This window comes from Lycorma delicatula, chromosome 3 (genome assembly GCF_047948215.1).
Source record: "Lycorma delicatula isolate Av1 chromosome 3, ASM4794821v1, whole genome shotgun sequence".
Taxonomy (NCBI): domain Eukaryota; kingdom Metazoa; phylum Arthropoda; class Insecta; order Hemiptera; family Fulgoridae; genus Lycorma; species Lycorma delicatula.
The window spans coordinates 165,738,753-165,751,156 of record NC_134457.1 but is presented as its reverse complement, the minus strand read 5'-3'; the positions used below and the strand labels follow the sequence as shown (position 1 = coordinate 165,751,156).

The 12,404-nt window shown below is 31.6% G+C and overlaps 1 protein-coding gene across 1 annotated transcript in view; it reads right to left on the bottom strand.

Annotated features, from left to right (window-relative positions):
* LOC142322168 (uncharacterized) overlaps window positions 1–7,781 on the bottom strand; it is a 31,642-nt gene extending 23,861 nt beyond the window's left edge. Inside the window, exon 1 of the mRNA XM_075360936.1 lies at window positions 7,566–7,781. Within this exon, the coding sequence (XP_075217051.1) occupies window positions 7,566–7,679 (114 nt within the window). The 5' untranslated portion in view covers window positions 7,680–7,781. The remainder of the gene's footprint in view (window positions 1–7,565) is intronic.
* Window positions 7,782–12,404: the final 4,623 nt, after the last annotated feature.

Sequence of the window (12,404 nt, the reverse complement as noted above, 5' to 3'; positions counted from 1 at the left end):
GTGGGAAGAGGAAGGCGACTTTTGGTCAGGTGATTTTAGATTAATTAACTCAACTTCAAATAATGGGCAGGCAGGAGTAGGTTTCATAATGAACAAGAAGATAGGGAAGAGAGTAGAGTATTTCAAAACGCACAGCGATAGAATCATTGTAATAAGGATAAAATCAAAACCTAAACCAACAACGATTGTTAACGTCTATATGCCTACAAGCGCCCATGATGATGATGAGGTAGAGTGTGTATACGAAGAAATTGATGAAGCAATTAAACACGTAAAAGGAGATGAAAATTTAATAATAGTTTGAGATTGGAATGCAAGCATTGGAAAAGGCAAGGAAGGAAATATAGTGGGTGAATACGGGCTGGGCAAAAGGAATGAAAGAGGGAACCGACTTATAGAGTTTTGCACGAAGTATAATTTAGTAATTGCCAACACCCAATTTAAAAATCATAATAGAAGAATATACACTTGGAAAAAGCCAGGCGATACTGCAAGATATCAGATAGATTATATCATGGTTAAGCAAAGATTTAGAAATCAACTCGTTGACTGCAAAACTTACCCTGGAGCAGACATTGATAGCGACCACAATTTGGTGATAATGAAATGTAGATTGGGGTTTAAAAACCTGAAGAAAAGGTGTCAGATGAATCGGTGGAATTTAGAGAAGCTTGAGGAAGAGGAGGTAAAGAAGATTTTTGAGGAGGACATCCCAAGAGGTCTGAGTAAAAAAGATAAGGTAGAAAATGTAGAAGAAGAATGGGAGAATGTTAAAAAGGAAATTCTTAAATCAGCAGAAGCAAACTTAGGCGGAATAAAGAGAACTAGTAGAAAACCTTGGGTTTCGGACGATATATTGCAGCTGATGGATGAACGTAGAAAATATAAGAATGCTAGTGATGAAGAAAGTAAAAGGAACTGTCGGCAATTAAGAAATGCAATAAACAGGAAGTGCAAACTGTCGAAAGAAGAGTGGATTAAAGAAAAGTGTTCAGAAGTGGAAAGAGAAATGAACATTGGTAAAATAGACGGAGCATACAGGAAAGTTAAGGAAAATTTTGGGGTACATAAATTAAAATCTAATAATGTGTTAAACAATGATGGTACACCAATATATAATACGAAAGGTAAAGTTGATAGATGGGTGGAATATATTGAAGAGTTATACGGAGGAAATGAATTAGAAAATGGTGTTATAGAGGAAGAAGAGGAAGCTGAGGAGGATGAAATGGGAGAAACAATACTGAGATCTGAATTTAAGAGAGCATTAAAAGATTTAAATGGCAGAAAGGCTCCTGGAATAGACGGAATACCTGTAGAATTACTGCGCATTGCAGGTGAGGAAGCGATTGAGAGATTATACAAACTGGTGTGTAATATTTATGAAAAAGGGGAATTTCCGTCAGACTTCAAAAAAGTGTTATAGTCATGATACCAAAGAAAGCAGGGGCAGATAAATGTGAAGAATACAGAACAATTAGTTTAACTAGTCATGCATCAAAAATCTTAACTAGAATTCTATACAGAAGAATTGAGAGGAGACTGGAAGAAGTGTTAGGAGAAGACCAAATTGGTTTCAGGAAAAGTATAGGGACAAGGAAAGCAATTTTAGGCCTCAGATTAATAGTAGAAGGAAGATTAAAGAAAAACAAACCAACATACTTGGCGTTTATAGACCTAGAAAAGGTATTCGATAATGTAGACTGGAATAAAATGTTCAGCATTTTAAAAAAATTAGGGTTCAAATAGAGATAGAAGAACAATTGCTAACATGTACAGGAACCAAACAGCAACAGTAATAATTGAAGAACATAAGAAAGAAGCCGTAATAAGAAAGGAAGTCCGACAAGGATGTTCCCTATCTCAGTTACTCTTTAATCTTTACATGGATCTAGCAGTTAATGATGTTAAAGAACAATTTAGATTCGGAGTAACAGTACAAGGTGAAAAGATAAAGATGCTACGATTTGCTGATGATATAGTAATTCTATCCGAGAATAAAAAGGATTTAGAAGAAACAATGAACGGCATAGATGAAGTCCTACGCAAGAACTATCGCATGAAAATAAACAAGAAGAAAACATAAGTAATGAAATGTAGTAGACAAAGATGGACCACTGAATGTGAAAATAGGAGGAGAAAAGATTATGGAGGTAGAAGAATTTTGTTATTTGGGAAGTAGAATTACTAAAGATGGACGAAGCAGGAGCAATATAAAATGCCAAATAGCACAAGTGAAACGAAATATAATTTGTTAAGAAATATAATTTGTTTACATCAAAAATTAATTTAAATGTCAGGAAAAGATTTTTGAAACTATATGTTTGGAGTGTCGCTTTATATGGAAGTGAAACTTGGACAATCGGAGTATTTGAGAAGAAAAGATTAGAAGCTTTTGAAATGTGGTGCTATAGGAGAATGCTAAAGATCAGATGGGTGGATAAAGTGACAAATGAAGAGGTATTGCGACAAATAGATGAAGAAAGAAGCATTTGGAAAAATATAGTTAAAAGAAGAGACAGACTTATAGGCCACATACTAAGGCATTCTGGAATAGTCGCTTTAATATTGGAAAGACAGGTAGAAGGAAAAAATTGTGTAGGCAGGCCACTTTTGGAATATGTAAAACAAATTGTTAGGGATGTAGGATGTAGAGGGTATACTGAAATGAAACGACTAGCAACTAGATAGGGAATCTTGGAGAGCTGCATCAAACCAGTCAAATGACTGAAGACAAAAAAAAAAGTCTTATCTATCAATATTATATGATTGAAAAATTTATCCTATTCTATATGAAAATGATTGAGAAGCAGTAATTCTCTTCTGTTTGTAATCTGATATCAGCACTGTTGGGACTATTGTGCACAATATTGTTTTAGTGAAATGTTCACTAACAATTTCATAAACAACAGAATGAGAAACATTAGAGAAAATTGCATGAGCTAATCAATTGTGAATTCGATCCATCAAATTGTGCATCAACACCAGTTTCAATTCTGCGTTGAAATACATAAATCTTACAGAGTCATTGAATTTTCAGCTCAGTAAATGTTTTTTTGTTTTGTTTTTGAACTAATCACTGATTGCAATTTGCAGAATTCTGATTAAGATAGTTAAAATAATGCTACTGAAAAATAATGTCTGATTCATCAAGAGAGTGAAGGTAACTGAGAACATCAAACAGCTTAAGCATGTTCTCAATCACATTACATTCCAAAATGCCAAACTCTGTATCAAATGCATAAAAACAATTTTACTTTAAACATAACTTGTATTACATTTTTAAGAAATGAACAAACTATTATTAAATTATAAACAGAAAGCTCATTTTGTCAAAAGCAACAATATATTACAAAACATCCATCCTAATTATTATCACTACAATCATAAGTAAAGTACAATTATACTGAACATGCTTTTCTCCTAATGTGATCCACAACATTTATGTATAATTTTGTGTTGTTTTCTTTTCTTTTTTTTTAATAAACCAATTTCTATTTAAAACTGATTCAAACTTTTTACATTTGTGAAACCTGAAGACAATTTAAGTAACTATTGACAACTTTGATATTAATAACAATAAATATAAGCAATTTTATTCAGAAAATTTTACAAAATAATAAGTTTTTTAAATCCAGATTTAAAATTAAGTAATCACTTCTGAAATATTAATGCTGTTCTTGGCTATTCCCCTGGCCAAAGTATGTTGCTGTGTTCTTACTAACAATACATACCAGCTGGGTACAACCAAAGGTATGATTCACCTATATTTACAGTCACTTTATGAAAAAGAAAGTAAATAGTTACCTTTCGAAAGAATCTGTTAAATCCAGTTGTGTAATGTTTACAAATATGGAATAATTTTATTCTTTTATATCTTATGTAAAGGTTACCGGTATGATTTCACATGTGTGTTCAAGGAATATATAAATTTAACACATGTACAAGGGACATTTTCATGACTACACACAGAATAAAATGTTTAAGTTTTTTTGGCTTAATAGGAACAGAAACAAATTTAAACAATAACCACAAAATTCAAATTTTACACAGGGTTTTTAAACCCTTATGTCTTAGCATACTTCAATGATACTGTAACAAGACCAACATAACAGACCTGAGTAACAGACTCCTGCCAATTAAAATAAAAGTAGTAGAAAATATAATATTGGGAGGAATCCAGAAAGGGGCTAAAAGGTACCTTTTAGTAAAGGTAACAGGTCTGTTTAACAATCGTCCTTTGTAATTCTGCCACTGACAACCTAAACAGATGTTGTTCTGAGAGAAGTGTTGCCGGACCAGGGTAGGAATTTCAGTGGAATATGTAAAGGTGAATGATCATTCTCACGCTTCAAGTTGTGTCCAGTCCAGCAGGTAAAGAGGATAGGAGTATAAATATTCCAGGGATGACCAGTTGAAATCGGTTCTGCAAGGGGTGTCTGCGAGAGAGTGCTATGATACAGTTCCAAGCGAGGAGTTATTATACAAGTTTGAAGCAAGAGTATTCTGCAAGGTCAGCGAAGGAGTGAATTTCTAGTGCAGGTTCGACAAAATTAAGGTGACGTCACAAGTAATTTTAGTACACAAAAACAAGAAATGGTTTGGTGAGTTACTGCTAGGCTAAAGTGAAAGAGATAATATACTAAATTTCATTCATAAAGTGTTACTCATAGGGTAGTTTTATTTGAGCAAAGGTGTTTGCAGTGAAAAAATGTTATACTTGTCTTATCTATTGTTGTTATTACAAGACTAGTGGTTAAAAGTGTTAAGACTAACGATCATGTTAATATCTTTTGTCAATGGGACTGAATTATATTTAACTACCTGTAAATAAATCCTGAGGATTACTTTAGATTCTGTTTTGTATGTAATCACTATTTATTATTATTATTAATGACATTTATTATTTTGGTTGTGATTACTATGATTATTATTTGACATTTATTATTATTATTATTGGTGTTGGCCATTTTCATTATTGTTATTATCCTGATTATTATTGTGAGCTGTTTATTATTCTTATTATCATTGTTCTTGATTTGTCTTATTCTTTTTATGTTCTTAAACTAATAAATTGTAATTATATAAACATTTTTTATCGTCAATCTCTCAATATCCTGATCGAGCCACGAACACACGACAATATAAAATTCATAAATACATTAAATCAGACAAAAAACAAAATACTTGTATTAAATGAAAAATAAATTATTGGTTAACTATTTATTTTATTATATCCTCAAGAAGTCCCCTTACCTATTTCAGACTGGTGCCATTAATCACACTGTTACTGATTACTGGTGAAGTCAATAATTAGCTCTTAAAGACTTTCGGAAGAAAAATTTCCATTTATTTGAAAGCAAGTCATTTAATAGCTATTATTTAAAAAAATAAAATGAATACGATGAGAAATATGGTCTTAAAAAGTGAAAAGATATTTCAATAAAAGTAACTGAATAGAACATATGAAAATTTATAAAGCATGAAAGCTGGATGCGACTTCACTGCTGTTTTATAAACAATGTTTATGAGATATATTGAGCTCAGGGGACAAGTTAATAATTCTTTCACTTTTAAGAAACAAAGGCAATCAAACAATAATACATAAAAGGGGAAAAGGTATGTGAAAACCTTAACTTTACTATATTATTAACTTCTACTATGCTCTAACTATTATCAAGCTGTCAGTGAAATGGTTTTAGGAAAACTAAATTTAATAATTAGTTACAAAAGGACTACGTAATCTAATAATAATCATTAACTTTTAATTTAACTTTGGAACTTCATACTTTACAACACATTAAACAAAAATTAACAAAACATTTCATAGATATTCCTTTTAAATAATGTATAAACTATCATTAGGTTATGATGATTTTGTTTAAATTTAAAAAATTACATTACTGAGATAAGAGATAATCATAGTTTAAAAACATACTGTATGGTATAACTTTTTATGAAAATTGCCAACATGGTACAAAATATTATTACCAGGGAAAACATGACTGCGTAAAATTGAGATTATAAAAGTACTTATTAATGAGGACACCATTTCTAAAGTGTATAATTTTCAAGAGCTATGTGGCTGTTCTAACATTTTTGTATGTTATTTTTTTTTTGTAACCAGCAGCCACATCTGCTCTGCTATTTAGTCTTAAGTGAAACTAAACTAAAGGAATGATGATGCAATTTAACTTTTGGACAGCTAGATTAATGGTATTTATTACTATGTACTTTATTTTTTAGTGCAATAGCATTTATTATCACTAATCTAACTTTGTGGCATTTAAAGCAACTCTGTAACTTTTTTTTCTAAAACTCTAAGAATGCTGATTAATGTATATTATCAAATATTAATAAGTATATATATTACTCTACGATTTGATTTTTCTTTGTAAAATATCTATGGGTGTGTATTAACATTTGCTAATATCTTGCATCAAATTTTTCAATGAATGATCCCTATTTGTCACCTGACACATAGCTGTGTTTAATAGGCAAAGTAAAAAAAGCAAAAACATTCTATGAATGCTGAACAGTGGAGGGAGATTAATGAACTAAGTGTGGTCTTTTCAATGTATTCTGGTTATATGCATCAATACATAGTTTTCTTAAACATTATTAATATCTTTTTATAGACAAGCAAGTAATTTAATTGCAGTGATAATATTCTTAAATTACAAATGAGATGAAGAGAGGAAAAAAGATGACTTTTTCATGAGTTATGCAAGTAAAGTAAATGAGTTTCACTAAGGCATACAAATGCTTTCAAAATGTAAAAATATTTAAGTTAGAAGCCTGGAAGAGGATAAAACCAGAGGTAAATCTGGTTGAATGCAATATTAATTATACTATGAGAAATAGTTACATTTTTTCACTAAATAGTTTGGTATTATAACCTTGGACAGGCTGTATCTGAAAAGGAGAATAATAACAGATTTAAAAATGATCCTGATGAAAAAATGAAGACCCTGTCTGATGCAGATAAAGTTGTCTATACTTCAAAATATTTAGTCATTTTAAGTTTTTAACATTTAATTAAATGTAATAAACGACTTCCCAATGTAATATTCAGTTTGAGAAACTATCGAAATAACCTACTATTGGCGTACGTCGATTTTCGTTTGTAGTTTTGAATTTTAATTTGGACAAAAATGTTTGCATTACCTTTTGTAATGATGTGTAAAAATTTTGGAAAATAATTACTTATTTTAAATTTGGGCCTAAAAGATTAATATAAATTACCCAAAGTAATGATAAACATATAAGTACGTTAAAACAAATAACTTTTTCCTGGCGATTGTTTTCAAAATTATAAAGCAATTCGAAACAGCACACGTAAGGGCTTGTATGTTGTTCATTACATCAAAATGCAAAGGCTAAAGTTTCACAAAAAAAGTTAATAGCATATTCCCTAACTATAAAACAGTTTTTTTTTCTTTAATTTGAATAATATAAAATAAAATTAGTATCGAAATCAGACTACACAATCAAGGCAACCACTGAAAAGCTGGTAAGTATAACAATAAGATAACCTAAAATCAGTTGATGTAATCAATTCTTACATTAATACCAAATAAATCGCTTATCTTCGAAGGTATTGATAATTCCTCTAAGAAAATAGGTAACGGATTGTTCCACAAGTCACTTTTTAAACAAAGTCTACAGTACGAACTCATATTGGAGAGTTTCAGTATTAGCCACAATATTCACAATCGTATATCGACACATACAAAACCCGCGTTCGATCCTAAGCAACAGGGCACTGATCTCTATATAACATCTCTACATGGATATGAGATTCCATGTACAGGAATTGGTACAATTTGAAGTGTAAACTAGCGCTACTAAATGAATGGTAGAATTAAATAAAATAAAATTGCGCATGCGCAAAGGTAAGTGTTAAGAGTAGAGATAAGACCATGCTTTAACCGATGAAGTATAAGTGTTCTGATTTTTTATTTTGAACATTGAGCAATATATAAATTTTCTACAACTGTACGTAAATTTCTACTTGTGTTGCAAAAATAACCGTTCTTTTGTTGTTGTTTTTTTCGACAAGTCGTAGAACCCTATTCACGGGTAAAGTGTCGGGCTCGTTAACAGAATCCGCAAGATGTTATTAAGAGTGCGTATGTGTGCCTGTACCCCATCGACAAACCAATCTCCCCCCCCCTCCCCAAGGGGCCGGCCTTGCAAAAAACATTACTCAGCCCCGGGGGGTTCAATGGTTATATTTCATTTTGCTGTTTAGCAGCCGAGAATTACCGTTCAGGTATTACTTCAGAGGATGATATGTCTGAGTGTAGTCTTGCACACTCAGTTCAACCATTCCTGAGATGTGTGGTTAATTGAAACCCAACCACCAAAGAATACCGGTCCCACGTCAGTATTCAAATCCGTATAAACGTAATTGCCTTTACTATGAGTTGAACGATGAAACTCTCTACTTCCAAATCAGCTGATTTGGGAAGACGCGTTCACCACCAGACCGACACGGTGGGTTGCAATGGTTATCCGACTTGAGTAAAATAAACATCCCTACAATCACGATTATAGTCGCACAAGCGTGCAATGGTTTTATTTAATTCCCAGCCGATCATTCTGCGGCGCTGGAGAACGCTTTAATACTAAACACTTAAATATATTTTACGCCAAAGGTCCCCTATCCAGTTATATATAGAGCAGTGCGACAGGGGTACCAACATTTCAAAAACATACATCACTGGATCATTTCAATACGAAAACGGTATAATATAAAGCAACTTCGCAAGAAAACTACAAGGTGGCGCAATTAGTTCGTAAAAGTTGCTTTTCTCATATCACACCGGCGCTGGCGCTAGTAAGTCGAAAAGGTAATAACGAACTACTTAGGGTATTTCCAATTTGTGCGTTATAAACCTTTTAATGTTATTGATTAAATTGACTGATAAAATATTTGTTATTTTTTTACTTCAACCTTGGACGTAATAAATATATTGGATGCCATTTTTTTCCTGTAACTCCTGAAGAAATCAATTGATCTGTTTTTTGTTTTTTTTAAATAAAACATCGAACGATTTGTCTTCCACACGTTTGACTTATAATACAGTTTGAAGAAAATTAATATTGATGCTAGTCACCATTTTCCAGAAAAAACTGTTCAAAACTCACGTGGTACAGTATCAAGTAAAAGTATCTTAAAAGCGAATTTTATAAAAACGTATGTATAAATAGTAATATACAAAATGTTAATTGTTAAAGAAATACACTAATTAACATGTCGAAATATTATACCATTTTTTAAACTGGTTGCAACACTATTTCTGCGTCTTCTTTTCAACAATTTCTCATTAGTAAAATTGCAGAGATGAAATACTGCAACATTAAATACTGCGTTGGGCAGACTGACCTATAGATACGAAATATAATCAACCTTTACAAAATGCTTTGTAGTATATATTTTTTATTATTTAAAGACTATTATTAAATTATTTAACTAATTTTCCTTCCAGATGATATTTAATTGGTTCAATAAATTCATTTTTTTCCTTTGAAATTTTTTTTTAAATTTAAAGTTCAGGTAATATCTACGCACGCCCGGCTGTGGTTAAAGGGTGCGAAAATAAATTTAACAAAGTTTAAAAAAATGATACATACCAGCAACTTTGAAAAATTGTTAAATTAAATTGCAATATCGCTAGGCTTACCATATTTTTTGGGTCCAACCCAGGACGTATTTTTGAAATTACTTAAAAGTTTACTGAAACATTAAACTTTATTTATTCAGTTGTATTTTTCACTTAACGTGACTTTTTCAGAAATGCTTTCTGTTTTAATTGCATTGTAAAATTCACAACAAGAAAGTTCTGAATTAATTTTAATATTTAGCAGATGTTTAACAGTAGATACTGAACGTCTACCCCTTTCTACAGACCAAATGTTCCCAGTAATTGAAAAAACTCTCTCAACTGGAGCATATATCCCAGGCAAAGACATTGCAAACTCGACCATTTTAGAAATATTGCAATATGAAATACACCTCACAAATTACTTTTCACTTCTCTTAAATAATATCTGGTACTTTCTCAGAACTTGAACCACAACCTACCCTTTGTTTTTGAATTACCTGGTTCAACAATGTAGGTTCAATATTTATGGAATCTTTTATAATTTCATTAACAACTGGTGCATTCTCTTCTAAATCAAACCAAGCAATTTCAGTTTGTAAATTTATCCACTGAAGCTTACTAACTTTATCAAAACTAGTTCATCACAACTCTAGTATTGAATACTAGAATTATAAAAATTGTCTACACTTGAAAATAATTTTATTCCTGAATATCATTATTTTTTTAAAGTGCATAGTAATTCTTTGGCAGAAGATGGTAATAAATTTGTGGGGTTTTCTTTCCTGAAGTTGAAAAATTAATTCAGAATATGTCTAAAATGCTTCTGTTACTGTGATAGAATTAGCATCAAATTTCAGAACTACATTATTAAATAAGTGTAGAGTAGCATATAAAAACTTCAAAGACTTTCTAGATTTTCATAAAATCAGATAATTTTGGGCATTTGTCACAAGATAAGAAGTATGATTTTAGGCCGTCAAAAATTGAAAGAATTCTTTCTATTGCAGGTAACAAGCTAAGTGCTACTATGAGATACTTTTTTGTATCTGTTTCCACAAATTCACTGTATATATGTGAAAATTTAATAAATTTTTATAACAATAACTTCTATGTCCAAGGGGATAGAGAAACACATGCTGTTTGTACTGAATTGTGTATAATGTGGACTGAACAACAAATTCCTAAAATAGGTCTACCTAAACCACTCTGAACACTATTTCATTACTCTTTCTCTTCACACCACCAAATTTACTGTTAGTGTTATCAGCAGTATAACAAGCCAACGTTTCTTCAAGTTTGTATTTTTTCACACATTGCAAAAGATACAGAGAACATTTGAACAGTTTCACCTGAGACTTCATCAAAATTTAAAAGTTTAACTTGAATTCCCTCCTCCAGACTGAAATATCTTACAACAATTGGAACAAGTTTTACTTCTCTTCTGTTTTAGCAGATGAAAATTTTGAAATGAGTTCGTGTCTAGCAGTGTTATATGAAAATGTAGCTTCTTTAGCAGCACACTCCAGATCATTATTCCCATCTTTGGCTTTAAAAAAATCTCCTATGTTGGTCGCAGCAGTAATATTAATAGCTCTACTACGTTTAGCTGTTTTCACATGGTCTTCAATATCACACTTTCCTATAAGTGCAACAAAAAATTCTCCAGTACTAAGTGTGCAATAAGCATGTTCATTGTTACTGTCATTACATAATTTCAAAAACTTGCATTCCTGTTGCAAGTTAACAATTAAAACACATTTTCTTTTGCCCATTGCTAAACGATGAGACAAAAAAAATAGAGATAAAATGATCAATAATGTGTAGACAAGTCACTTCATACACGAAAACAACATAAATACATTGTCCATGATGTGTTGCCAAATGACTAACAAGTTGTGGCAAGACTGGTAGCCATGCCTCCGTCAAAACTGACATCAGCGCTTGCTCCAAGGTTGGCTGAGAGAGGCACGGCTGTAAGAGAATGTTTAAAAACACGATGTTGAACATATAGGTCTAAAATTAAAAAAATAATCCTCGCCAGTCATAAAATTCTCAAACCCCGGACAGCACTAAAAAACCAGGACAGTCCGGGCTATCCCAGATGTATGGTAAGTATAAATATCACCTCATTGTCATAATATACGTAATTCTTTCTACATTGGCAGAATGAAGTATGACTAAGGTGTCATACATTCTTAAAGTTTAATGTAACTATTGTAATTCAATCAAAATGTCAAGGGTGGCAGAAAATTAAATATAATGATTCAAGAAGAACACAGCTTTGCTTTATTTCATCATCTACAATCTCATCAAAAATACAGTCCACACTAGCTCTAAATTCTACCAGCCCTTGGGAGATTTTAAAATCATGTTTATAACTTTTGAGTTTTGCGAATAACCTAATGTAACTGCCATTGTATTATAAATAACAAGAGTTTTTGTTGTACAACAAAATTGTTTGTTTTAATATTCCCTGCATGATGGGAATATATGGGGGGCTGATGGCAGAGAGCTGTCTAACAATTTGATTATTTTTGGTAGAACTGTTTTGTAAACATAGGAATTTGTACGAGGTTCTTTCTAGACTTCTGCATGCCATCTAGTGTGCGAGTTAGAGTAATAGCCTCTTTGTTGATTTTCATTTTTCATCATGCTTGACTCTGTGTAAAATTGTCTTGTTGAAAAACATTTTAAATTGATAGGCAGCTCTCTGCCCTTTGTACATTTTTATTGTGTACAGAACATTAAAAGGACTGAATCTCAAAAGGATTTGCAGTCACTAACCCATACATT